General features: G+C 51.7%; 11 protein-coding genes and 1 non-coding gene across 12 annotated transcripts; 4 read left to right on the top strand and 8 right to left on the bottom strand.

Annotated features, from left to right (window-relative positions):
• Positions 1-210: 210 nt before the first annotated feature.
• Positions 211-2173, bottom strand: BJY04DRAFT_43604 (hexose transporter protein). Its single transcript, XM_073720380.1, has 6 exons — positions 1954-2173; positions 1684-1889; positions 1470-1636; positions 1037-1423; positions 577-978; positions 211-523 (listed from the first exon to the last, which is right to left on the bottom strand). Exons 1-6 carry the CDS (start codon positions 2065-2067, stop codon positions 258-260), a joined length of 1542 nt encoding a protein of 513 aa, XP_073576731.1. The 5' UTR covers positions 2068-2173; the 3' UTR covers positions 211-257.
• Positions 2174-2902: 729 nt separating this feature from the next.
• BJY04DRAFT_43602 (uncharacterized protein) lies at positions 2903-4011 on the bottom strand. Its single transcript, XM_073720379.1, has 2 exons — positions 3806-4011; positions 2903-3754 (listed from the first exon to the last, which is right to left on the bottom strand). Exons 1-2 carry the CDS (start codon positions 3918-3920, stop codon positions 3159-3161), a joined length of 711 nt encoding a protein of 236 aa, XP_073576730.1. The 5' UTR covers positions 3921-4011; the 3' UTR covers positions 2903-3158.
• Positions 4012-4256: 245 nt separating this feature from the next.
• BJY04DRAFT_212885 (uncharacterized protein) lies at positions 4257-5738 on the bottom strand (the record flags this gene model as incomplete). The annotated part of the gene is made up of 1 exon (XM_073714725.1): positions 4257-5738. The coding sequence occupies one exon, from the start codon at positions 5736-5738 to the stop codon at positions 4257-4259; it is 1482 nt and encodes a 493-aa protein (XP_073576729.1).
• A 608-nt stretch (positions 5739-6346) lies between these two features.
• On the top strand, positions 6347-7364 carry BJY04DRAFT_204557 (putative NmrA-like family protein; the record flags this gene model as incomplete). The annotated part of the gene is made up of 3 exons (XM_073713509.1): positions 6347-6655; positions 6707-6801; positions 6851-7364. 3 exons carry the CDS (start codon positions 6347-6349, stop codon positions 7362-7364), a joined length of 918 nt encoding a protein of 305 aa, XP_073576728.1.
• Positions 7365-7532: 168 nt separating this feature from the next.
• On the top strand, positions 7533-9277 carry BJY04DRAFT_227198 (thiolase-like protein). Its single transcript, XM_073718582.1, has 2 exons — positions 7533-8215; positions 8291-9277. Exons 1-2 carry the CDS (start codon positions 7722-7724, stop codon positions 9171-9173), a joined length of 1377 nt encoding a protein of 458 aa, XP_073576727.1. The 5' UTR covers positions 7533-7721; the 3' UTR covers positions 9174-9277.
• A 517-nt stretch (positions 9278-9794) lies between these two features.
• On the bottom strand, positions 9795-9875 carry BJY04DRAFT_t7. The gene has a single exon. It is a non-coding gene; the product is annotated as a tRNA-Arg (tRNA).
• A 92-nt stretch (positions 9876-9967) lies between these two features.
• Positions 9968-11368, bottom strand: BJY04DRAFT_176803 (PhzF family phenazine biosynthesis protein). Its single transcript, XM_073709525.1, has one exon. The coding sequence runs from the start codon at positions 11053-11055 to the stop codon at positions 10081-10083; it is 975 nt and encodes a 324-aa protein (XP_073576726.1). The 5' UTR covers positions 11056-11368; the 3' UTR covers positions 9968-10080.
• Positions 11369-11393: 25 nt separating this feature from the next.
• On the top strand, positions 11394-12601 carry BJY04DRAFT_176802 (response regulator). Its single transcript, XM_073709524.1, has 3 exons — positions 11394-11556; positions 11621-11762; positions 11820-12601. The coding sequence occupies exons 1-3, from the start codon at positions 11531-11533 to the stop codon at positions 12150-12152; spliced, it is 501 nt and encodes a 166-aa protein (XP_073576725.1). The 5' UTR covers positions 11394-11530; the 3' UTR covers positions 12153-12601.
• A 920-nt stretch (positions 12602-13521) lies between these two features.
• BJY04DRAFT_212880 (acetate uptake transporter family protein) lies at positions 13522-14505 on the top strand (the record flags this gene model as incomplete). The annotated part of the gene is made up of 3 exons (XM_073714724.1): positions 13522-13895; positions 13941-14115; positions 14179-14505. 3 exons carry the CDS (start codon positions 13522-13524, stop codon positions 14503-14505), a joined length of 876 nt encoding a protein of 291 aa, XP_073576724.1.
• Positions 14506-15190: 685 nt separating this feature from the next.
• On the bottom strand, positions 15191-17293 carry CweA (putative GPI anchored protein; the record flags this gene model as incomplete). Its single annotated transcript, XM_073714723.1, has 1 exon — positions 15191-17293. One exon carries the CDS (start codon positions 17291-17293, stop codon positions 15191-15193), a length of 2103 nt encoding a protein of 700 aa, XP_073576723.1.
• Positions 17294-18150: 857 nt separating this feature from the next.
• Positions 18151-18948, bottom strand: BJY04DRAFT_212878 (uncharacterized protein; the record flags this gene model as incomplete). The annotated part of the gene is made up of 1 exon (XM_073714722.1): positions 18151-18948. One exon carries the CDS (start codon positions 18946-18948, stop codon positions 18151-18153), a length of 798 nt encoding a protein of 265 aa, XP_073576722.1.
• A 1278-nt stretch (positions 18949-20226) lies between these two features.
• On the bottom strand, positions 20227-24896 carry BJY04DRAFT_204555 (MFS transporter/fungal specific transcription factor domain-containing protein; the record flags this gene model as incomplete). The annotated part of the gene is made up of 20 exons (XM_073713508.1): positions 20227-20404; positions 20463-20521; positions 20585-20667; positions 20717-21088; positions 21141-21260; positions 21315-21567; positions 21615-22229; positions 22831-23015; positions 23064-23144; positions 23190-23255; positions 23300-23472; positions 23522-23643; positions 23688-23954; positions 24000-24118; positions 24173-24227; positions 24274-24320; positions 24366-24555; positions 24602-24620; positions 24665-24784; positions 24829-24896. 20 exons carry the CDS (start codon positions 24894-24896, stop codon positions 20227-20229), a joined length of 3192 nt encoding a protein of 1063 aa, XP_073576721.1.
• Positions 24897-25617: the final 721 nt, after the last annotated feature.

Raw genomic sequence — 25617 nt, 5'->3', positions numbered from 1 at the left:
ACAAGACTTGGCAATGCTCAAGCAAATCAACCTAGAAGTCAGGCACAATGGCTCTTATTATAAAGAGAGTTTAATGGCTGAGTAGAAGAAGAACCGTCAATCCAGGTGCGATTTCTCAATACCACTACACCCCTGGTTGAAGCACTTGGTTATGGAAGTACATCATTGATCGCTTTTAAGCAAATATAGGCGAACCTACACAGCACATTGATCGCTCACATTATCTGCCAATAAACTAAGTATACCTAGCTGCTCTATCAAACCTTGGTTGTTTCAACAATAGTCTCGTCAGCGTGCATCACGGCCGACAGCTCCCGAGCTTTCTCCGTGCCAGCAACCCCTCCAACTATAGCAGCATCACCGTCAAAGTGTTTAGCAATCTCTTCGAGGGGAGTGTTACGGGTCTCAATGTAGAAGAACCACACTACGACCAACTCGAATCCAAGCCACACGCAGTAGAAGATGTAGTACTTCCAGCCAATATTATCCAGCGCAATTGGGTTGACATATTGGTTGAAAAAGACTGGTAGATGGTTAGACCTGAAATCTGTGGGCGATATGCTTGGAGGAACTTACGTGCAGCGTCAATGCAGAACCACATGACGGTCATACCCTTAGCACGAATGCTGTAAGGTAGAATCTCAACAGTGTAGCCGACGAGCAATCCAGACCAGGCAATGTTGTAGAACAGATAGTAGACATAGATCATGGCAATCACAGCATTAGCAGCTGCCCTGTTTCCAGCAATGTCGTATCGAGCTGAGCAGATTGTCCAGACAATGAATGCTACAAGCATGCCCGCGGTGGAAATAAGGAACAGCTTGCGCCGACCAATCTTATCCACGAAGAAGCACATCGTCAGAGCAACGATGAAGTTCATGATCTGGAGACAGCCGTTGATCAGATTCTGCTCAACCGAGTCGGTATAACCAATGTCATCCAGGATCTTGGCGATATAATAAGATACCAAACCGTTTCCTGCGCACGGATCAGTTATAAGGGTATGAAAGCTGTCAGAGCTAATTTCGAGACTCACCTGACCACTGCGAGAACAGACCGGCGGAGATAAGGATAATCACACGATGACGATTACCCTTGGTTCGAACCAATTCAAGCCAGTTGTTCCCTTCGAACTGTTTCTCCAGCCGGATCGTCTCCTGAATCTCATTGAACTGTAACTGAATCACCTCATCCTCGGTATCACCATTTGCGTGGCAGTCGGCCAACACTTTGAGGGCTTTCTCTGGTTTGCCCTTGTCGATCAGGAAACGAGGTGACTCTGGAATGAACCAAACAAAGATAATTTGTATGACTGACGGCACGGCCTGTGCGACAGTGGGCGCCCTCCAAGACCAATCATTCTTTATGTTGTTGGTGCCAAAAGTGAGCCAGGCGGCGACAATAGCGCCCAAGTACCAGGTAGCTACACGATTAGTTATTTGCAACCTAGCAAAAGAACGGAGACGTACTGTTATAGATCGTGGTGAAGACAGCACGGTGTTGCGTATGCACCAGCTCAGTGACTAGCAAAGGCGATGCTCCGTGGGCAATGGCGACTCCAAAACCGATGAAGAAACGGGCAGCCAAGAACATTCCATAATTGCTGCTAATGCTCTGTAGGATGACCCCAAAGATCCTGTACGGCTGGTTAGACGCGCATTGCAATAATACGAGGTAACATACATGATGACGCAGCCAATCAAAATACCCATTCGGCGACCTAGTATATCTGCCGCATAGGGCACAACAGGAAGAGCGGCAAGCGATCCAAGAGACATGATAGCGTTGAGGATACCAAGAAGCGACCCTTTGGGATGGTTGAAGTACTCTTGCCATGGCTCCAAGGTCTGTAGACCGTTCATCATCGATCCGTCGTATCCATTTGTGGCCTGTCGAAGAATCTATAGTCAGCGCAGCTCAGAAAATATAGAAGGCATTACATGTGAAACATACAGATGTCAATACGACAAACATGAGACAAATGTAGGTCCTCCTCATTCCTGGGTTCTTGTACCAAGTGACCCGGGGGAAATGCCTTCCGGCCAGCTCAAAAGTGTCGGCGCCCATGGTGAGTCAATTGTTTGCAAATGAATCCGCTGCCGAGCGACACTGCTTTTGATCGAACGGACGGTGACAGGGTAGTTTGGGCTTCATGTTCAAGGGGGGTAATGAGTGCTTAAGAAGCACACTCCGGCTCGCCCCTTCAACTTGTCGGCTGAATAGCTTCCTCAAATGAGAGCACATGGCTCTCCTGCGGCTAAAATGGAGACGTGGTCAGACCTACCGCAGGAGACCTCTTCCCTTCAAGCGAGCTCCTAGCCTGCGGGGGTGAGGGAAAGATTCCAGGCCCTGCAACGGTAACTTGAGTTTCCCCAGATGGGGAACCAATAACGGCACGGGGCCGAGCCCGTAGTAAATCTTGGCTGGAGAAGAACCCCGATCCAGATGGCTTGTTTCGACTTGCCAAGGTTGACCCTTGTCAATGAAGACGAGAAAATAAATCGAGATCAGGCTATATTGCCTTGAGACGGCACGAGGTCCGACGATCAAAATTGGCGAAGGGGCAAAAAGGAGTTCAGGAACAATGCCAGTGTTGGCAAGCTTAAGGTGTTCGAAATACACTCTGCTTGTTATTCGGAGGAGCATTAAAGCTCCGGCTAGCGCCTTTTGTTTCCCAGTAGGCTCATCTCTCGTTCTCAGGTCTGTTTACTGGTGCCGCGCCCATGCTGAACATCCGTCCATGGATAAGGACGGTATGGTCGTGTTTGAAAGTAACCACAGGCTGCCTGTATACAGGTTGTACGAGGAATGATAGTGTAGGGGTTGAGATCTCATGATTCGCAAGGGATCAAAGTCCGTGAGGACAGTCATGGGGGCTCGGCGAAAGCTCCGTCTCGTTTTTAGTGCATGAACCCGCGTGGCACTGTCTTAGCCTGAACAAGGCAGCCTGCTCAATTGGCGCGATAGGAGAGTTCGGCGATCGAGAACCGTCTGCACCATAGCCGAAACCCAGGAAGAAAGTCAATACCGACTTTTCCAGCGGCGGCTATGTCTGGGTAAATGTCTGGGGTTTCGGTCGGGAGTCCATAAGACACAAAGGAGACCACAATTAGCCCAGACGGCCCGGGCATGCCATCCAACAAGCGTGTGCGACGGCTTCAGGGATGTTTCACTCGTTTCTCTTCGGCCTCTGTATCCATGTCGGTAGATGTCCAATGGGCCAATCTGCGTTTCTTAGAACGCCTTTTTCGTCTCACAACACTATCCAAATCTTCGCCCGAGCTCGCATAGACACTACTGGCTCCGCTATTAGCTCGTTTGCGCCTCATCTTCCTACCCAGTCTGGAAGTCGGCTCGTCGTCCGACGAAATGGGCTCTCCCTCGACAAGTACCAAATCACCGGTGTCGCCAAGGGATTCCTTCGCCATTTCTTCCATCAGTATCCCCATGAACAACAGTGCGCTCCCATCCATGCTGTAGTGATTTGCCCTCCCCTCCCCCCTTACTCCTTGATCATAGAAGTCTGCGGTGTAGGCGTGGATTGACTCCAGAAGCTCGGAGGGGGGAAGCGGGCGATCGGTCGGCAGAGATTCGTGCGCAAAATATTTATCTGTCTCTTCATAGCGAACAGGCATGTCTTTGCGACGGAACAGGACCTCTTCTGGTGGGATCGGACGGCTGCTGGAGGATTGTGTATCGCGATATTTGGATCCGTAAGGCGTCGTAGGAATGAATCCGTGTGCATTCACCCGACCTGCTCTATTAGCCTACAGACTTCTGAGGCGACTTGAACCGAGAAACATACCGGCCACAGCATCAAAGAGATTTGCTCTCCGTCGGCGTTGTCTTGCGGCTGGGCGGTCGGGGTGCTCCTTCTGAAGAGCATGTTCTTCCAGATGAGGAGGGTTGTTGCTTGGCATGTTCTCAAGTTAGCACGTCAATCACCACATCTTCCATTGTGAAAGCCGAAGTTGTCAGTCCGTTTGCAAGCAGCTAAATGGCGGGAGGAGGACCCGGAATCTTCTTACCTACGGGCTACGGAAATTACACCGGAGTTAAAGCGAAGAGTCGGTGATTAGTAAGTCTTGGCTTGGCGCCGCGTGAGTCTCTCGAGGTCTACTTCTAAGTTAGTGACTTCACACAGTTGGGCTTTGTTCACAGAACAAGCTCTTTGAGAAAGAGGGCAACTTTTAGCATTTACGGCCTGTTCCCTAACTGGAGATACTAATCTTCAGTGTACTGTCTCCCCACTCGGCTCATCGATCGTGCTTGGCAAGGTCAACCTGGTCGGCAATAAAACTGAAGATTCCGTCAGGTCCAATATCATGAATCCCGTCCTTCAAGCCCGCTAAAATGTCAAACATCTGGGTGGCCGAAACACAGCTTTGTTGCACCTTTTCAGCAAACTGAACAAGCTCTTTCCCAAACAGTTGCTGGTCCGTCGAGGCAAGAATAAACCTCAGTTCTGGGACACCTGCGAGCGCCGCTGCGCACCATTGCAATATACACTTGACATATCTATTCCCACCAAATGTACGACATCCCCAAAGGCCGGTGACGATATGGCTGTATGCGCCACTACTGAACCCACTGTACGCTTTGAATATCATGTCGCGGCACAGTCGAGAGGGAGGGTAAATGTCCGGGATTAGGGAGTTTCCTTCCACTGGTAGGACATCAAGCTCCAGCGCATCCATGAACAGCATCGTCCGGTTCTTCCACCGCAACTCGCCATTTGACGCAGGATTTGGTCTTCGGAAAGCCTCACCTAGCTGTGCGTCACGGCCATACCCTTCAATCGACACCATTGCCTCCGCGCCTCGACAAATCAACACCTGGTTGTCAGTCAGAAGGGGTGTTAGGAGGACGGACGGGTATGCCTCGGGAGAGGTTCCCACATGCAGTTCTTCCTGGGTCCCGGAAGGACCGAATCCAACGCATTTGTTTGCAGAGATCAAGCAGGCCCCGTCAGGGAGACCGAGGAATTGCGGTGCGGTCTGCAACTGCGGGAGTTTGACGATGTCGATATGAGTAGATGATAGTAGAGCGCTTTTTGCTCGGTCGCTCTGCATCTGGTCCACCGCATTGTCTGACATTGTTCGTAGAGTGAAAACAATCGGCCATTCCTCCGCTGAGAAGTCTAAAGGCGATATCTGGTCCTCTCCGCTTAGCCGTTCGAAGTAAGTGAACAGCGCCGTTAGGTACGCACTCACTGCACCTTCGTGAACCGTGCTAGTCATGGAATACCAGGGGCTTAGGTCAACAAATGACTCTGTAGGCCAAGGGTGAGGTGGCAAAGAGCAGAGGAACTGATGGACCACCAGACAAGCAACCTGCCTTCTCGAGAAAACAGCCTCTGAAATCCCGTCATCTGGGCAGACGAAGGATGGCAATACCCCTTCTGGAAACAGACTCGGCATCTCAAGTGCCAAGTCTACGAGTACAGGCCATTCTTGGGCGAAAAAGCGCGCCGACCCTCTATCATCCACCAGGTACTGCAGCAGAAACCCCCTGAGTAGCTCAAAGCCTGCATCACGGGCCGATCCCCTTAATATGATTGCGATGGTTTCCAAGGCAGAGACCAAAGAGGACACATCGACGATTGGGTCAGACTCGCTTTTGAGAATGGCGGAAAGGAGATCCCAGAATGGCACTTCATACTCATCGGAGACCACCAGGTCGAATCTATCTGGCCGTCGAACATCACTTGAGGAGGGAAGGATAAATCCCTGGTCCATTTCCGCATGCGACCGATCGCAGGAGTGTCTTTCTGAAGCGGCTAAGCCATTGACTGCCGCTACGTTCAAGAGTGGCTTTGGCTCGTATTTTTTTGTGCGGGCAGTAGCCACAAGAATGCTGCCTAGAGCGCTTGCTTGGGACCTCGAATGCAAGCTCACTTGGCTGGAAGCCGGCTCTGTGACTACGGTTGCGGGGTTGACAGCTTTCATGGGTCTAGGTCTCTTGATTAAGTTAACTTTGCTGGAATTAGTCAACATCTCATGCTCAGATCGACTTAGGGAAGGTATATCGAGATGAAGCTATTCCCAGAGAAGATTAAGCCGGGGTCGGACAGTTTGCGCGGATAGATTGGCGGAGACTGGATCACTCCGTCACTCCGTCACTCCGTCGCTGCGTCGCTGTGTCGCTGTGTCGCTTACGAATGAGGTGATTACCCAACAACAATAGTCGTCATCATCTATTTCTCGTATTCTGCAAGTCTGACTCGTATAAAGTCGGCCGATATGGCAGAAGCAACCAACAAGCCGCACTCATTCCCGCCATATTTAAACCGCAGATTGTAGCATCATCCCACCCTGAACCGGCCTCTTTCGGACTTGATTTCAAGATGACTCTCAAATACCTCATCACTGGAGCCACAGGGGGGCTTGGAAAACAAGTGCTGAACTACTTCGTTGCACACGTCCCTCCCTCCGAGTTCGCTGCGGCCTCATCCAACGTAACAAACAAAGCCCGCTTCGAGGATCGTGGAATCGCCTTCCGCCATGTCGACTACGATGATGAGCAATCGCTCAGCTCAGGTCTACGCGATGTAGAGAACCTGTTGTTCGTGAGCACAAATACCTTTGACAATGAGAGGCGCGATAAGCAGCACCGCCGGCTCATTGATGCGGCCAAGAGGGCAGGAGTCAAGCATGTACGTTCCCTTTCATGTTTTGTGCGTTCGAGTATGTAATGACAGCACCAGGTGTGGTACACATCGCTTGCATTCGGCGGATTCTCAAACGACTCCAAGGCCGCCGTCCAGCAAGCCCACCTGATCACCGAAAGGCTTTTGAAGGAGTATGCCTTGTTTCCACGAGCATTGCGTTCAGCTAGCTGACTCTCGCAGATCCGGTCTCACTTTTACATCCATTCGAGAGGGCGTATATGCAGAAGCCTTCCCCGTCTTTCTGAACTGGTACCCCAACAGCACCACCGTCACGCTTCCTGCCGACGGCGAAGTGGCATTTACCCAGCGAACAGAGCTCGGTGAAGCAACGGCGCGTCTTATCATTCGAGGCGGCTACGAGAATGAGATAGTGCTGCTAACCACCGGAGAGACCATTACGGCGAAGGAGGTTGTAGATGTCATCAACGAAGTTACAGGACGACAGGTCAAATTTGAGATTGTTTCACCTGAGGAGTACGCCCGTGTAAATGGCGAAAATGACCAGGGAGGAAAGCCAAAGGCGTTCTTCCAGATGGTTGCTACGTGGTGGGGGGACATTGCAAAGGGGGAGCTACGCACTACAGACGGACTCATGCGGGACGTTCTGGGAAGAGAGCCTACCAAGCCTCGAGATGCTTTGAGGAAGCTTTTAACTGAGAATCGGGACTATACCTGGCATCAGAACTATGTATGAGTACTCAGAGCCTGCGGTTCCCGTCACAGAATGTACGGCGGCACGGCCTATCAGAAATATCATGGAGAATATTGCCGAGTAGCCGATTGCTGTTCATGCATATATCCAAATAGTCAATCACACTGGAACAATTGCCTTGCGTCTGCTATTCGGTCTCTATAATCTCACTCCGAGCTAACTACGTATCGTGCGGGGAAAGCTCCAAGGCAAGGCAGCCGGACCTCGGTTGGAGTCTACAAACACCACACCCTGAGCTTTATCTACAGCCTGTTAACCATTCTAATGAGATCTCAGATATCAACATAGGTCTTACCTTGATCAACAAAAAAAAATTCACAGCTCATCCAAACCGTCACTATGGCACCCCCAAAACCCTCAACCCCCACCTACGTCCTCGGCGTGGGAATGACCCAATTCCTCAAACCCCGCCGCATTCGCGAATACCCCGAACTCGGCTACGAAGCAGGAGTGAAAGCCCTCCTCGACGCCCGCATCACCTACGACGACGTCGAGGCCGGCATCGCCTGCTACTGTTACGGCGACACCACCAGCGGCCAACGCATCTTCTATCAGTTCGGACAAACCTCGATCCCCATCTACAACACGAATAATGCATGCGCGACAGGGTCTGCGGGCTTGCATCTTGCTAGAACGATTGTGAGAAACGGGGGCGCAGACTGTGTTCTTGTGATTGGCTTTGAGCAGATGAGACCCGGCTCAATCAAGAGTGTTTGGGACGATCGGCCAAGCGCCGTGGGACCAAGTACAAGTTTGATGGAGAGAGAGTTTGGAAAACATGCCAGCCCGAGGAATGCGCAGTACTTTGCAAATGCGGGAGTGGAGTATATGAAGTACGTTCCTTCACAGCCTTTGACCAGGACCTGAGTGCTCTAGCTTTAGAGGCAAGGAAGCTAACAACGCCACAGATACGGCGCCAAAGCAGAAGACTTTGCAGAAATCGCGCGCGTCTCGCATGAGCACTCTCAGCGCAATCCCTACTCCCAGTTCCGGACCCCCTACAGTCTCCAGGAGATCCTCGACTCACCCACAATTCACGGCCCGCTCACAAAGCTCCAATGTAGCCCTACTAGTGACGGCGCCGCGGCAGCTGTAGTTGTATCGCAAGCCTTCCTCGATGCCCGTCCGCATCTAAAGTCCCAAGCGATTCTGATCGCAGGCCAACAACTCCTCACCGATGATCCCTCCGTCTACTCCGGAAGCGCAATTGACCTTGTTGGCTGGGGCATGACGCAGCGCGCAGCTAAGCAGGCACTCGCTGAAGCAGGAGTGAGCGTTAGAGATGTAACAGTCTGTGAACTGCACGATTGTTTCTCTGCAAACGAGCTCATTCTTCTCGACTGTCTCGGTTTCTCAGAACCAGGTAAAGCCCACGAGCTCGTTCGACGGGGTGATATCACCTACGGCGGCAAGGGGCCCGTGATCAACCCCTCTGGCGGCCTTATCTCCAAGGGCCATCCATTGGGTGCAACAGGGTTGGCGCAGTGTGCGGAACTAACCTGGCAGTTACGCGGGTGGGCGAATAACAGACTGGTTGAGAACACATCCGTGGCGCTGCAGCATAACCTTGGTCTGGGAGGTGCGGTTGTAGTGACTGTGTTTAAGCGTGCGGATGAGGGGAAGAATCCGAAGCTCTCGGATGAAGAGGTTGTTAGGGCTTCGGGGGTTGGGTATAATCCTGCGACTGAGGCGAGGGTAATTCGGCCGGAGGATGGGGAGAAAGTGAAGAGTCGGACAAGATCGGAGTATCCGGTGCAGGATACGGTGCAGAAGTTACGGTCAAGGATCTAAGTGCTGGAGTGATGAAAGCAGGTTTCTGTCCTTGAGATAGGAGAATGGTTTCAGTATGGAGTACATTTAGGGCCGGTATAAATACGTACAAATTCCAACAGTCCAGCTCGAATGGCAAGCATCCATATGTATGCGTAGTGCCAAACCAACCAGCTTCGTATTCCCCATGGAGAAACCCGTCTTTTCCCCTTTTGCACCTTCTTGGCCAAACACTCATGCCGCCTCGCAAATCCATGAGTTTGAGTGTAATTGATGCGGTCGTCGGATGCACTGGGGTGGCATAGGGACTCGAGAGGCGAGTTAATGTAGTGCGGTACATGAGACAACTCAGATAGATGCTAAGAGTGATTTTTCAGGGGAAAATATTCTCGATAGAATAGGGCGTGGCAGGAACTCCTAGTGCACTAAAAAGTATATAGACAGAAGGGAGTCTAAAATATATGATTGAAGGCATAGTCATGCCAACATGTGCATTTTATGTTTCATTGATCGCTACGCTTATCGAACCGGTATTCTTTCCAAAGCTAGGAATATAGTAAAACACTCATCTGTTCCCTCTTCCAAAGATGCAATATATCAATCAGAAGGAGAGGGAGGATATAGAGATATCAACAAAAAAATCGACCAAGACGCGACTCGAACGCGCAATCTTTGCTGGATTCCTAACCGGAAAGCAACGCCTTACCATTAGGCCACTCGGCCAATTGTGATCAATATTCGACTAATTAACATTTATATCTTTATACCTTATTTGTTTACGCAACGCCTTTCCATTCCGCAAAGCCTTTTTTCACCTACTCTCATAATGCTTCAACAATTGAATACGGAAGCCAGTCTTGGAAGAGTTTCGTGACCTTTGTCTCTAACGAAGCCTCTATTGAAGTATAGGTATAGTCGAGTTTGCACACTAGAATTCGGTATCTTTAGAAGGAACTGCTAGATTTCCCTCTGCCACAAGCACTCCGGTGCCTGAGATACGGATCTTTAACAAGCTTGATCCAGCTTCTTTGCTTGCAGTCAACCTCAGACGACAGACTCTTCCTTTCTTCAACCCTTGAACAACCTGGATACTGACACTCCCACCGTCTTCAACATTGACAATGCCGTTCGTGGCTAGGAATGCGGCAAGAGGCCCTGCTGCGGAGCCGGTGGCAGGGTCTTCCATCCCCATCCCCGGGCTGAAGAAACGGGCCTCTAACTGCAAGACATTGTCAGCACTACCGATGGGTGTGAACGCGTATACGCCGCTGTTATAACTGTTGGTCTTGGCCAGCTCTCGAACCAATGCTTCCAGGTCGGAAAAATCGATGCGGTCGAGCGTTTCCTTATCGCGAATAGGCACCAGGAGATGTCGCGCCGGCGAAGTTGTCACCACTTGAGACTCGGAGAGAGTATTTCCATTGAATCCAAGCCCGATCCCAGTTGGTTCGACTCCTAATGCCCTAGCGAGCGACGACTTGTCTGGGTGTTTCTCCAAGAATTGCGGACGGCCTTGATCCATGGTGATGCTGATCTCACAGGTGCCGGAAACTTCAACTGGGAGAACATCTTCGCCTAATTCTTGGTGGTAAACGCTGGGTTGAGTGTTATCCTCTCGCTGAAGCAGCTTTGAATCGATGATATGCCACCAAGCACCAAGGGAGTTGTGGCCAGCTCCAAATACCTCTTCGCCGTTGGGAAGATATGAGCGCAGTCGGTAGGTTGAACCTGGCTTGACAGGAGGGCATATGAAGGTTGTTTCTGAGAGGTTGAATTGCCTAGCGATCAGCTGCATCTGCGTCTTTGTGAGCGTGTCTTCGGTGTTGGAGACGACCGCTAGCGGGTTGCCCTTGTATGGAACGTTTGAAAAGACATCAACAATGGAGAAAGCGACGCGACGCATTCTAATGAGTTGTCAAGCGACAGAAGCTTCCTGGGTTGTTCGGTATGGTTCGGGCCTTGCTGACTGGGGATGGCCTATAAACGTGAAGCCACCCACGACGGTACTTATACTGCATCGTATAGCTAAGACTTTCGTCATGGCTGATAAATGTCTATTCCGAGCTCCTCGACTGTATTTAAAGGCTGTGTGCATTATTAATGGATTTCCTCGTATTCAGCTCGGGCAAGTTTCACACATTGCCTTTCTTGAACGAGGCGTCATTTAGCGCTCCTTGACACGACCGAGGCTACAACCACAATGCAACATGGCGCCCGTAACAAGACAAGCCGCTTTCTCACAGTCAGGGAAAAGCCACTGACTTGGGTATATTTCAGCCATGTATCATGTGACCTTGAGACGCTCGTATTTCCCTTTGGGGGTTTGAACTCCACTTGAGGCGGCCTGTCACTTCCCCTCTTCACGCTGGCCGCTCGAAATGCATGTTCTCTTCGTCGACGACAAGTACGTCAATCATCTTCTTGAACTGTACTTACTGCTAACAATATCCCTTTCTGCCATTGCCCAGTCACGTCTGGCAAAAGATAGCGCTCAAAGAGTTCCCAAAAATCGGCTGCACTGTTGCAATAGCCGGTGATGGCCAACAAGCACTCAATTACCTTAGTAGCTCACCGGCAATATGCCCTCGGCCTGATATCGTTCTGATGGATGTAAACAACTATCTCAGATCCTTGCATATGTTGTCGAATTCCATTAACAAATTACAGATCGCAATGCCTGTAATGGACGGCCTCGAAGCAACACGCATCATCCGCACGCAAGTTCCCTTCAGCACAGATCCGAAGCTCTGTTCAACACCCATAGTGGGGCTATGCATCACCAGCCTTCGAGTTGATCGCGAAAGGTTCATAGCACAAGGCATGGACGATATTATTCTGAAGCCCTGGAAGACCCCTCAAATGCAGCGCGTGCTCCAGTGGTGGTCGCAGCGGTTGCTTCTGCCTAGAATCGAGGGGAAGTCTTTCCCCCGAGCGCCCATAGCCCCTGCCTGGGGTGCTCGTACGGGGCAGTCCTATCGAGGGCCGCGGTCCCGTATATAGCTTGATAGACATCCGCAATCGCATGTGATCCCATCCTTGTCGGACTCGCACATTCACAGATTGATGGATAAAGCTCTGGAGCCACAGATCCCTGTTGGAGATTGTCCAACGTGTGCAAATTCTAATCCAAGCACATATTTACTCCACATCCACAAGAGCGACTCGACTCACTAGTGACTTCCGGCTTTGGCCTTAGAGATCGGGAGGCATTCTCGGTAGATTCCAGGCGGATGAATGCCTTCTCCTAAACGGAAGCCTTCCGTTGATTTCGCCGAGAGCTTCCATTCTGCACTCAACATTCAGACCAGCAATGCATCAATGCACATTGGACGATCGGTCACAATCCAAATCTCTATTAGACCTTTCCGCTACCATGTCAACTGCATGCCTAGATGACCACGCCAAGCTCACTTCTTGGCCGCGCACGTACTTTGGACCCGGAAGACTACGCGGACTCTTGTCGAACAAGAAAAGCTTTGAAGCTAACACAAAAGGATCAAGACTCCCTGCCACAGTTCTCAAGCAGCAACTGCGGAATTGAGCAGACCTTTCCGTCCCTTGTAGCTCGTACAGCGGGAGAACGGAACCAGAGTCCGTTCTCATAGACTTATCATGCAGGCCATGGACACAGTGTGGGGTACGTGGGCCAGAGCTTTGTAGATCTAGAGCCCGGCTACCGTTTCGGTAGAGATAAAGCTCAAGTTTAAGGGGACCCATTAATCTTCATGAGGCGAAATTTAACTGCCGACAGATTGGGCCGGGCGATAAACGCTGGTGTTGATCACTTCTAATAAGCTCACCATTAAAGTTACGCTGTCTATCCCTCATCCAATGCGAGCCACTTTCGACAAACCTCCGGCGGGGATTTCAAATGAACCATGGCTCCAGGCAATCGAATATTTCAATTAAAGCTCCCCCGCACAACTCCGCATTCTCCATCCTCTGAACTCTGGGGTGAGCCACTCGACGAAGCCCCAATCGATGCTGGCCTGCGCTGGTTGATCCACGAACCACCGTAGCATGTAGCTTGACCCCTACATCTCCGCAATCTATGCTGCTGGCCCCTGATTCACTCCTTTCGCACCGCATGATGATCCGTTCAGATCATCTGTGGCGATCTTTCTTCTTAGGAAAACGCGGCGATATGATAATTACCGGTATCAATGCCGCGATCATTGAGTGACGCCTACAGCGGTCACAATGCGCACAGTTTCGTAGGCTCCTCCAGCACAAGCTCGTCTGGGGAACGAGAGAAGCTCGTGGTATCTGGGGATTTGATATTTGGACGGAGGCTATAAAACCCCCTAATCCCCTGCCTCGGTCAGCGTACAGCCCGTCAAACAAGAACAGTCTTACCATAACCGCAACCATGGCTTCTTCTACCGAGTCCTCTGAGAAGTATGATCTCAAGAATACCATCACAAATGCTACAACCCCATCACCCCCCTCCGACCAAGGGCTGGCAGCCCAATCCTCCCACCTGGATTATGCCAATCGTGGTCTCACCCACACGCTCACCGCGGAGAGTCGCCTCCCTGCCTTTGGAGGTGAATTTCAGCCTGGCCTCTACCGACCGCAGAAGAAAGCCGCCAACCCAGCTCCCCTCGGACTGTGTGCCTTTGGGCTTACAGTCTTCCTCTTGGGATGTATCGAGATGGGGGTTCGTGATATCACGCAGCCGAGTATCTTAGTTGCTAGTGCTTTCGCATATGGAGGTTTAGTCCAGCTCTTGGCTGGCATGTGGTAAGTCCCACAGCTCTGTTGGTAAATATGCCCTAACATAGACAGGGAAATGGCGGTCGGAAACTCCTTTGGAGCCACAGTCCTCTCTTCCTACGGCGCTTTCTGGATCTCCGTCGGCATCGTCTTCACTCCTGGCGGATTCAACATCATGGGTAGCCTCCAGGAAGCCAGCGGCGGCACAAACCGAATGTTCTATGACTCTCTAGGCCTGATGCTCCTGGTTCGTTACACCTACACCATCTTCTACCTTCCATCCCAACTCACGCCTCTAACATCTCTATAGGCGTGGTTCATCTTCACAGTCCTCATGACCCTCTGCACACTTAAATCCACCGTTGCCTTCTTCTCCCTCTTCTTTTTCGCCGATCTTGCCCTGCTTCTCCTCGGCGTTGGATATATCCGCCGCGACGCACAGGGTGAGCCCAATAGTGCGCTACGCCAGGCGGGCGGGTTCTTTGCGATCTTGTGTGCGTTCTTGTGCTGGTATAACGGATTTGCGGGGCTGGCGGATGAGAGCAACACGTTTTTCATCCCGCCTGTTGCGCACTTTCCTTGGTCAGAGATGGGAAGGAAAGGGAAGAAGTCGGCTGCGGATGTTGAGAGGGTGTAAGGTGGATTCAGGGGTTGGCCAGGGCGAGGTGGTTGAGCTGATGTTGGCATGATTCGAGCTGTTCTGGGCTGGCTTTATATGTAGTTGGCTCGATGATCCGCAATATATTTATCATGATTTATGACCTGAAAGGGAGGTGACTTTCCTTTCTGTCTCCTGGTTCCAGACGCGTTACTGTCTCTCATCTCTCTCTTCTCATAGACATCACCCTCTTTCTTATACCACTCCATAATCTATTCTCAACAGTCCAATGAATTGTCACGGTGCATCGAATCAAGCTGATCCGCATCGCTCAAGCAGTTATTTCTCGACCCCGCCTCGAATCGAGACACAATGTTACCTATGATCTGCTCGTCTCACACTTACAGTATTTCGGGGACACGTAATGCTCAAACAGAAGAAACAATGCTCTTCAACCAACGAAGCCATATCCTCTATACCCAAGCACCATGCCTTCAAGAGTTGTATTTTGGCTCCACGGGCCCGGAACAACGGATACAACTCTATGAAGCACGAGATAAGTGAAGTCAAGTTCATTAAGTTAACACGTAAGAGTTACACATGATCCCAAACTCAAACACCAAAACCAACAAACGTCATCACCACTGAGGCGCAAGCGAATGAATATTAAGAAAAAATAAATCACTGACCAACCACCACCGTATACAAGAACGTCATGTCATGTTTACAAAGCAAAAGCCAAGACAGCGAAAACACCAGCCAGGACGGTGAAGACACTGGTGATGGGGGAAACGTGGCCCGCAGCACCGGTGAATTCAACAGCCCCGTGAGAAGAGGGGGAGGGACGGCTGTGCTCTTCAGCCGACGCGCCGGTGGGCATGGCGCGGAAGGCAGAAGAGGCCGGGGTGCTTCCAGAGGCCATGACGACGGAGCCATGAGCGCGAGGGGTTCCGCTGGGGACCTGCACGGGGATCACAGCGAAGGAGGAGGCTTCAGCAACATATGCTGATGAGGCGGGGCCGTGGTATGCGCCTGTTGGGGCGGGCTGGGACCCCTCCTTCCAGCCGTGGGGGAGAGGAGTGGCGGCCTCGGGGTAGGAGCTGTCTTCACCGGAGGATTCGTTCGGGTACTGCTCGTGGGAGGATTGGCCGGGGTATTGCTCGCTTTCCTGGCCAGGATACTGCTCGCTGGACGAGCTGCTAGGGTATTGCTCGCTCTGGCCCGGGTACTCCTCGCTGGATGAGCTGCTAGGGTATTGCTCGCTCTGGCCCGGGTACTCCTCGCTGGACGAGCTGCTAGGGTATTGCTCGCTCTGGCCCGGGTACTGCTCGCTGGATGAACCGCTGGGGTACTGCTCGCTTGAGGATTGACCGGGATATTGGGATTCGTACGGTCCCGACTCAGGGTCCTGGGGAGCTTGCTCAGTGACCTGGCCGTTGGAGGGAGTCCCGGCGGAAGGATAGTTGTGGGAGGGCTCCTCCCAGTTGGAGTGGGAATCATGCTCGGGAGACTGAGGGTGCTGCGGGTACACCGCAACAGTCTGGGTCTCGACGGCGGTGCGGGTGCTGGTGACGGTGTGGACGACCTCGTGGACCTTGGTGCACTCAGGACCGGCAGGGACAGGAGGCTGGGGCTCACCGTGAGTATGAGGTTCGGAGTGATGTTCCTCTCCGTGGCCCTCATAATGAGGCGTCTGCTGCCCGTGATGCTCCTCATCACCAGGGGTAATGACCTCGTGCGCCTTGATCTTGATCGAGTGGTCGTTATCGACTGCCTCGTCGGTTTCTGTGTGGACGCTGTTGACCGTGGGAGCAGCGTAGGCGTCGCCAGAGTCCAAACCGCCAGACCCACCGATTACGTCGACATCCTCACCCTGACGCTGGGAGCGGGCCTTATGGTGAGGCTTGACAATGGTGGTTTTGTCAATGTCGACAGAGTGATCGTCCGAGTAGTACCCATCAAAGGTGCTGGTGAAGCTGTTGAGAGTGGGGATGTCGGCCGAGTTGCCAATATCAACACCGCCGGGCCCGCCAATCACGTCGACATCACCGCGAGCCTCGTGCATAGGGTGGTGAAATCCCAGCGCAGGGTGCTCATCATGGTGACCCTTGATGATGGTGGTCTTGTCAATGTCGATCGAGTGATCGTCCTTGTACTTTCCGTGGAATGAGGAAGAGAACTTGTTCACGGTGGGAATGAAAGCGCTGCTTCCAACATCAACACCCCCAGGGCCGGCAATTGCGGACGAGTGGCCGCGGCGAGAGTGACCATGGCCACCGGGCTTGATGATGGTAGTCTCATCGATATCGACGGAATGGTCGTCGTCGTACGCTTCCGAGTAGGCGGCAGTGAATGAGTTCAGCGTGGGGATGTCGGCGCTGTTTCCGACATCGATCCCCTTGGACCCGCCGATGACGGATGAGTCGCCGCGGCGAGAGTGGCCGTGGCGTCCGGGCTTGATGATGGTGGTCTTGTCGATATCGATCGAGTGGTCATCGGTATACGACTCCGAGTAGGCGGAACTGAACTCGTTCAGTGTGGGGATATCAGCACTGTTGCCGATATCAACGCCACCAGGACCATCGATGACTGTAGGTCCGTCACGCTTGTGGTGACCATGACCTGGAGCGATGTACACCTCGTGCTCAAGCTCAAGCGAATGGTCGTCGGTGTACTCCTCGGACACGGAGTTGCTCACGGTGTTCTTGGTCGGGATGGCAGCAGCATTCCCAATGTCGGTACCACGGCTTCCACCGATAACCTGGACCTGAGCCTGCGCAGTGGCAGCGAGGACAGCAAGAGGAATACCACGGTATAGGCCCTTCATCTTGCAAACTGTGGATGTTGAGTGTTAGGATTACTGTTAAACAAATGAGTGACTTTGGCAAAGGCCAACAAAAACAACAAGATGCAAATTAGGTGTCGAAAAGGTCGCGTCTCAATCATTATTGAAGCAGTGCCGCAGCAGGACCTTTTAACCAGAGGTATACGCGAAGGCATTTCGGCAGGCATGTCGACTCCGGGGCGACCTTGCAATGCAGGCATGCGTGTTCCTGGCGAGAATGCGTGCAGGAATGGCAGAGGCAGAGGTCATGGCGTGAGGTATAGGAGACTTGGTAGGAGTGGCAAGTGCTGTGTGACTGATGGCATTCTCCTTGATCCATCAAGGGATTGGCATGAGGGCCGGGCCCCTAGGGCAGGACGGAGTAGGCATAGGCTCACAAGAGTCACAACAAGTGCGTCGTGACAACAGTCTAACAACCATCCAAACAGCAACAAGCTTAACCCGAGGTTAAATGGAACTACTGATGTCATACAATCTACGATTGAAATTATTGAAATGTATCCCGTCATCGACATTCCCCCCTCATCGCCCTCACTGAAGAGGACCCAACGAGGAGCAAACTTCCTATCAAGGAACTTGTTCTCCAGAGCCGATCAGTCCGAAGACCGAAGGCAACACGTCGCCGTAGAAAAGGCTGGACGACGGTCGTGGCAGGCTCTGTTAGCTTTTTTCGATGTAATGAGGAAAAGAAAAAATCAGAGGGGGCTGTTCGAGATTTTCGAGATTTTATGTCCCCTGTGTGTCACGTGGCTGAAGGATTTTAGTGGTTCCGTTTTCCGAGAACAATATACATCTGCATAAATAATGTACACAACAATAATCATCAGAGCATCTCAACTTCAAGGCAAAACCTCAACCTGATGATCGCCCCTCCACACCCCTCCGCCAACTGCAGCCGTAATCCCCAACGCAACAGCCACCATGCTCCCCACAATCACCACCGCAATCGCCCCCTTCACCAGCATTCTCTGCCCCTTACTCAACCCCGCCAGACAATCACAGTACCGCTTCTTCTGCGCCCACAGTTTCGACTCAATCCGACCCTGAGCCAACGCCTCAACGTCCGTCTTATCCCCCTTCTCAGTGTCATAAAGCCGATGCCACGGCGTCCTCGCAACCCCATTTTCGTCGATCGGCGAGCGTAGTCCGAAACTGAGGGTTCGCTTTCGTTGCGAGGGGGAGGTGAGTCTTGCGAGGCGCGATGAGGGCGTGGCGTGCCGGTAGAAGGGAGAGTAGGGCTTTGCGTTGACGGAGGGGTCGTAGTCTTCGATTTTGTCGGTTTCTTTCCCCCCTGTGGTGGTGGTCTCTTGGTTCGTCTTGATTATCTGGTGTGGGGGTATGAGGTCGGAGGTTGAGTTGGCATTTGAGGTTGCTTCGGGGATGTTGGTTATGGAGATTGAGACGGAGAGGGTGGGCTTTTGCTGTAAAGGTTCTTCGCGAGGCGGGGTTGGTTCGGACGGTGAGATTGAGACTGTGGCTGAGATTGGGTTGGCTTGTTGTTGTGGTGGTTGTTGAGATGGAGGGGAGACTGAGGGTGAAGGGGAGCGGGTGTAAGAGAATGGGCAATGGGATTGCTCGACGACATCGTCTTCGATTGGCGAGATGGGATCATGCTCTGGCGTTGACTGCGACGTCATTGTGTTGTAGTTGTCTGAAGATGTAGGAAGTAACAGAACACAAAGATAACAGGTAAGATACACCCATGCGATGTTCAAGAGAGAGAGAGTTGTCACACCTCCACAGGAGTGACGAGAGTCGAGACCCTGAAAATGCGACTGGCAGCCGCTCCCTTAAGCGCTGTTTCCATCTCTTGATCTCGTGCCGCATGCGGTGTTTGGCCTGCATGTCTCTCTGTTGGCACGGTGATCTGTTGTTTGATTTGCAGTCGCTATGATTGTCTCAATTGGTTAATTACCTTGGCAGTGGGCTTTGATTGCTGTGCTCTCTCGAAGTCTGTCTCTACATTAAGTGACCTGGTATTTCTTCTGTTTGAACCAGAGCAGTCATTGTTACCTCCAGGATACCTTCATAAGCAGAGTCTATTGACTGTGTTTCTTCAATAGTTCACTAGAGCTATGCACTGACATTTAATCAAGATCTACACTATCGGCACAACAGAGCCCATGTAGATTTAAACCTCAAAAGACATCATCTCAATTGTTGATCGAACGACCCTCGAAGTCATCAAGAGATCATCATCATAAGCTGCAGCATCTCCACCGGCAAGGAAGCGGGCCCAACCAAGTAGGTACGTACGTACCTGGCCCGGCCTGCAAATTGCACTCTGCAGCTTCAATCTAGGTAACCTATCCCTAGGCTATGCTATGATGTCGACTCCTTTCCTTCGAGCCGCTCAAACAGGCACGATGTTTATTTATCCCCCTTGGACAATTGAGTACAATTGAGTTCCTCTCAGATCACGGTACCCCTGCAGGGAGCGCAGGAACGACGCCAGGGATGCAGGATGAGAACCCCTTGATTCCTGATCGACGCGCTGCAAGAATGTTCAATTTGCTTCTAATCTCAGTGCATATCCCCAGTTCTCAGCACCCTGTGGATCTGTGACCTCAGAGTAGACAGAGTGGAGATTCTGAACGACTGGGTGGATTTATTTTCCGTGGTTGACATGTGGTGCTGTGTCGTTCTTATAGCATCGTTGGCTGTTAGCGAGAAGCCTTTCGCAGGACGATCTCGGATGATCCCTCCTAGATGTCTTACTATTTACATTCCAGGGTTTTGTTTACTCTGCCTCTTTATTTTTAGATTGAGTTCAAACAGTACTGTGCTTTTTGAATCTTTCCCTTCTAACTTTGATGCAACCTAGACAATAGGGTATCACCACTCATAACCACATAATCCCAAACCCATACACAACACCCCAAACCAACACCTCACAGACCTCAAAAAACAATACGCTACAAGTCCCCATCCACCCCCCAAAACTCCCTCAGATCCTCGACCCGCCACGCAGAAGCCCACCCCGTCTCGCGCTCAATCCGCGTCAGCGTCTCAATAATCGCATCGTGCTCCGAGTGGTGCGACATCACTTTTCCTGCTATCCACAGAGGCTGGAGAGCATTTGTCCAGCAGCCACTATTATCATCTGCATCAGTATGATCCTCCTGAAATGGGGTAGTGAGGATAGGCTCACTGGTGTGCATTTGAGGCAGAGATAGCGCAGATCTGGCGAGCGTGCCAGAGGACGGATCTCTATTTAGTGTATTACATTAGTATATATGTTCTTCATACAGTTATTGAAAGGGGATACCATACCGGTCGTCTCGCAAGCGAAAGCGTCTTCGGTCTCCGCTGTAAGAGAAGCAGAGAGCAGGTATGGTAGAGCTGGTTCCCAGAAACTACACCCTCGTTAGCACCGTCAGAAAGTACAATGACGATCGGACATACTAGCCGCCCCATTCGCATACAACACCGTCGGAAACGCCCTCTCCCTCCCCTCTGCCGCCGACACACTGAAAATCGACTTCATCTGGCTCGGCCGGTTCTCATACCACTGCTCCACAGCCTCGAAGAGCCCGCTCCACCGCGCGACGTAGCTCTCGCTGTTATCGCCGGGACTGCCGGGGTACACGGATGTTGGGCTCCGACGGAAAAGCACGCTTAGTGTTTGTGCGCAGAGATAAACAGTGTAATTCGCATAGGTGTCGTTTTCAGACGCGAGGAACAGCGCTGCGGCGGTGCTGGGCGGCATGTCCGGAGGAATCCAGTTGTGGAGCGGGATGATGGTTTCTTCTTCGGAGATGAGGCCGCCGCAGACGTCTTCTATAATGTTAGTAACTATTGCAGCAAACGGAAGTGAAAGGGAAAGTACCCATTCGAGCGAAGCACCAGAAGAGAGCCTGCTCTTCTTTTCCTGAGAAGCCGTTTATCTCGGCGGCTTGGATTAGGTAGGCGCAGCCGTCGAGGTGGCGGCGCCATTCTTTGGGGTTGCCTGTCTTTTTTTTTAGTTGATATTTCTGTTTGAGCTTTGGGGGTTGATTCGTACAGCTTAGCATCTCTAGAACGCAGAGAATCACGCAAGAGGCGATCACGGGGGTGGTTTTGTTGCCTAGTTCGGGGAGAAGAAGATGAATGGCTTCTTGGTATAACGAGAGACTCTCGGACTGAGACTTTTCGTTCTGTTTCCGCTCGATCTGGCGAGCAGAGAGGGCGAGGATGGAGTAGCGGAGGTGTGGTGCTGATTTGGCCATTTGAGGGAACGTTGAGGCGAAATGTCGGTTGTGGTCAAACATGTCCAGCTATTTGGTCAGTTCTGTAGTTTGATACACTGACGGTAGTGACCTACCCATAAACATATTTCATTGAGGTAGTTCTGCCAGAGGATATTCTCTCTATCAGGCGATAGCTCAAACCGTCCGGTCCTCGCCCGCGAGTTGCTCCGGCTATGGTTTGGAACTGAGGTAGGTGAGGCTGGCCCACTGGGTATGTCAGGTCGGGCTGTCCATAGTTGTCGATTGCGTAGTGCAGTATGTAGAGCCTCGTAGGCTGAGCCAGGTAAGAAGATGTCGTTGGCTGGATTATCTATATCGGAGAAGACGCTGGGGTCGAATAGCGGCGGCGTCATGCCTTGATAGTTGGAGAGATTCTGTAGAGTAAGCTCATCGACCATAAACTCCGGAGAAGATATATAATGTTGGTTGATGTCGCTGTTGGTGAACTGGGTCGAGTTAGAGGGAGATGTCAGGTCCTGAACCATCTGCTCTGGGCTTGTGAGTGGTTCGTTTGGTCGAGTCGGATTATGTAGATCGTGAACAGGAGGTGAGGAAGGCGCCGAGAGCTGCACCGGTGTGAGCAAAGGCGCAGGGTCAGCCTCTCTGACCGGCGTCTTCTGCTTTTCTTGATTGGCATTACTGGAGCTGTCCTTGCTATCTTTTCTGCGCGACGGCTCGACGGTCAAGATCTGGATATTTTAGCAATATGTTTGGTTTCATCCATAGACAACGTACCTTGAATTTCCCAGCTCGTCGCGATGGACGACTAACAGCCTGACTCATAGATGGATGCTCCGCTTCCAGCACCTTGATATTGGCATCGCGAAAGGCGCCCAAGGTTCGCCACTGACACCGGTCCCCTCGTCGCTTACATCCTGTGCAAGTTGGTCTGATCTCGTCGCCTGAATCAATGTAAGACGGGTATTTTCCACTGTCATAGTGAGAACGTACATTTTCTCCTCCGCCGACTGCAATTAACACACCCCGTCCGGGCACGTTTGCGGGGAAGGACAGCAGGGGCAGGGTTTAGTTTGGCATCGCCATCAACTACCGAGTCATTCATATTCACAAATCGACAAGATTCTCACTCTAAGAGAGCCCAAAGATGGGGTAGAAGAACAATTGCTTAAGAGGGGAAGAGAACGCGGAGCATTACCGCTTTAGGAAGCGTTAAGCGCCCCCGCCATGTGGATCCTGCGGACAACCTCCGACACTCCATCAAGAATGATTCATGATTCATGGATGAATCATTATCCTGTTCGAACTTCTGCATCACTCCACATGCTGCACCTCTGCATCTCCTCCGGCTTTCGACTCCGCCAGTCTGTGCTCCGTGTCCCCGGCCACCCCCATCGACGAGTCCCAGTGGAGAAGCACCTTTTCGCCTGTGAAGAGTCGGTCGATTTGTTCGAGCGTGAGGTTGCGTGTTTCGGGGTAGAAGAAGAAGATGATCGGGAGGAAGCAGAAGTTGAAGACTATTCTGTTAGTTTGTGCATCCTGTCTGCAGTGAAGGAGAGACCTACTGGCAAAGTAGATGTATGTCTTGTACCCGATATTGCCGATGCTGACTGGAGTGATTTCCACGACGAGAAAGGTGAAGATCCCTAGTTTTGTTAGATGGTGTCTCGAGAAGGGGATACAGGACCTACAGTTTGTTGCCGTCGCCAACGCAGCGGTGCGCGTTCTGATGGCCAAGGGGGCATATTCGGCCGGCACTACATTGGTCAGTCTTGTCAAGCATACAGGTAGAAAAACATACGAAGCCATGGAATAGCAAGCAATCCGACTGCGAAGAAGAAGTTGAACAAGAACAGCATGACAGTGGCGACAATACCGGCCGAGTGACCACCATCATATACCGTTCCTGCTAAGATAGCCATGCAGCCGCACTGTCCGGCAGCGGCAAAGAGCATAAGTTTGCGGCGACCAAGTCTATACATTGGGTCAGTGACGCCACGAAAGGGTAACATGCAAGACAAACCTATCAATAGCCCAGACAGGCACAAATGTGGAAAAGAAATAGGCGACACCATTGAACCCAGCCAGCAACAACGCTAGGTTATGAGACATGCCGACAGATTGCTCGAAGATCACGGTGTTATACTAATCTTGTAAGAAAGGCAACAGACAAGGGAGGGACAACATACGTAAGTAATAAGATTGACACCAGATAACTGCTGCATCATCTGTCCGCCCATAGCTAGGAGAGTGCGGTGACGGAAGCGCTGCGGTCCATTCTTCAACAGCATCTTGAAAGACCCCTCTTCAGAGGCTTGACGCTCCTCAGCCATGGTACGTGTAATCTCAGCCATCTCCAGGTTGATGACTGGGTCGTTCTCATCGATGAGGCGGGCGTTGTGCTGGACAGACCAGAGGACTTTGCGGGCTTCGTTGTGGCGGTCATGGGCGATGAGCTGTTCATTAGTTCTCTGTATATCTCATAGAAGGGGGCAACTCACCCAACGTGGAGACTCGGGGAGGACGAGGATACCGAGGAAGGTGATAATCGCGAAGAGAACTTGCAGTGCGAGGGGGAAACGGAATTGAGACTCGTTGTTCACGTAGCTCATGCCGTAGTCTAATCGTAGGATCTTGTTAGTAGAAGCCTGAAAGCGGAAACTTGTATACGCACCAACCCAGTAGGCTGTCATGACACCAAAAATATTGATCACCAGCTCAATAGCAAGCTAGACAAGTCAGAATCAATCAGTCAGGGATGAGTGGTTGACGAACCCCTTTGCCTCGACTAGAGGCTTTACTCAACTCAGAGTGCCACACAGCTGTATCGGTTAGCATACACCAGGATGGCTTCTGGGGAAACATACGGATAGTACTCGTGTTCAGACCATTACCCACTCCAGCAACGATACGTCCGACAATCATCTGGGGGATGCCATAGGCAGTAGCCTGCAGGATTGCTCCAATGGAGAGAACCACACAGCCAGCCATGATGCACATCCGACGACCAAATCGTTCACCGTACATCAGAGACAGGATCGCACCGAGGAAGCAGCCCTAATGTTGTAAGTCGGGGTGTAGCTGATGAAGTTCAAGTACCAACAATCTCATAGATAGCAACCCTAAAACGTTAGTCGGGCTCTAGTACAGCTAGGAGTCAACTTACACTGTCCCCTGTAGTGAAGAGCTCCCTCCACCACCCTCAGTGGTATCAATTTCAGGAAAGGTCCTCACGAAAGCCTCGCCGGTCAACAGACCCGACATGACACCCTGATCATACCCGAATCTGCACAATCAGCCTCGCCCCTGAGCACTAACAAGTATACTCACAGCAGGAAACCGCTTCCAGCGGTAGCCGTAATGGCCAGAGTCAGAGGCCGCCCAACAAGATAACTCATTTTGTCTGTATAGCCTTGAGTATTGGATAATGGATGTAGAAAGTGACCCGCCCCCTTAGCCCCGGACTAGAGAGACTTATATACGGAGGCAGGAAAAAATCGGGAGGCCGTCATCGGGAGTCCGGAGAACGACCCACGGGGTGACGGCGTGGCGTGGCTAGCGGGCTGAATCTGGGGATTCGGTTGCATTTCACCTCCCGAGAACAGGAGTTGTATCCCGAGTGATAAAGCTTGGATGTTGGTTTACTTTCAGGTCTCTTCAGATGTCTATATGTCTGTATGCTATGTCTATGACTCCCTCGCCACGCGATACAAGACTCCATCTACAATGTCGATATCTGCAACAGGTCATCTGCATGTGAGTCCCCGTATTCCGATCAGCCAACAACCTGTTTCAGCCTTCAGGTTCTCTCCAACCAAGTGGATCTCGCGGAGAAACCCCGGATACCTCATAATTACCTATTTTGGAAATATTAAGCACCCTCGGAACCCCTAACGGCCCACCTCCCCTGACAAGGAAAAATAAGCACATCGGGATGCCGTAGTATTCTGTTACAGATACTCTCTCGTCTCCATATGCTTCAATCGACCGACCCGATGCTTCTTTTTCTCCTAGATAGGTTATCCCACACGCACACCCTGCACCTGCATTCTCCGCACCCAGCCAGCATGCATCCCTACCCAAGACCTATAAATCGCCTCCTCCCATCCTCAACACGCC

The sequence above is a fragment of the Aspergillus karnatakaensis genome (assembly GCF_047715665.1).
Source record: "Aspergillus karnatakaensis strain CBS 102800 unplaced genomic scaffold BJY04scaffold_2, whole genome shotgun sequence".
Lineage (NCBI taxonomy): Eukaryota > Fungi > Ascomycota > Eurotiomycetes > Eurotiales > Aspergillaceae > Aspergillus > Aspergillus karnatakaensis.
Note: the sequence above shows the minus strand (reverse complement) of the source record. Positions and strands in the feature narration are given on the sequence as shown.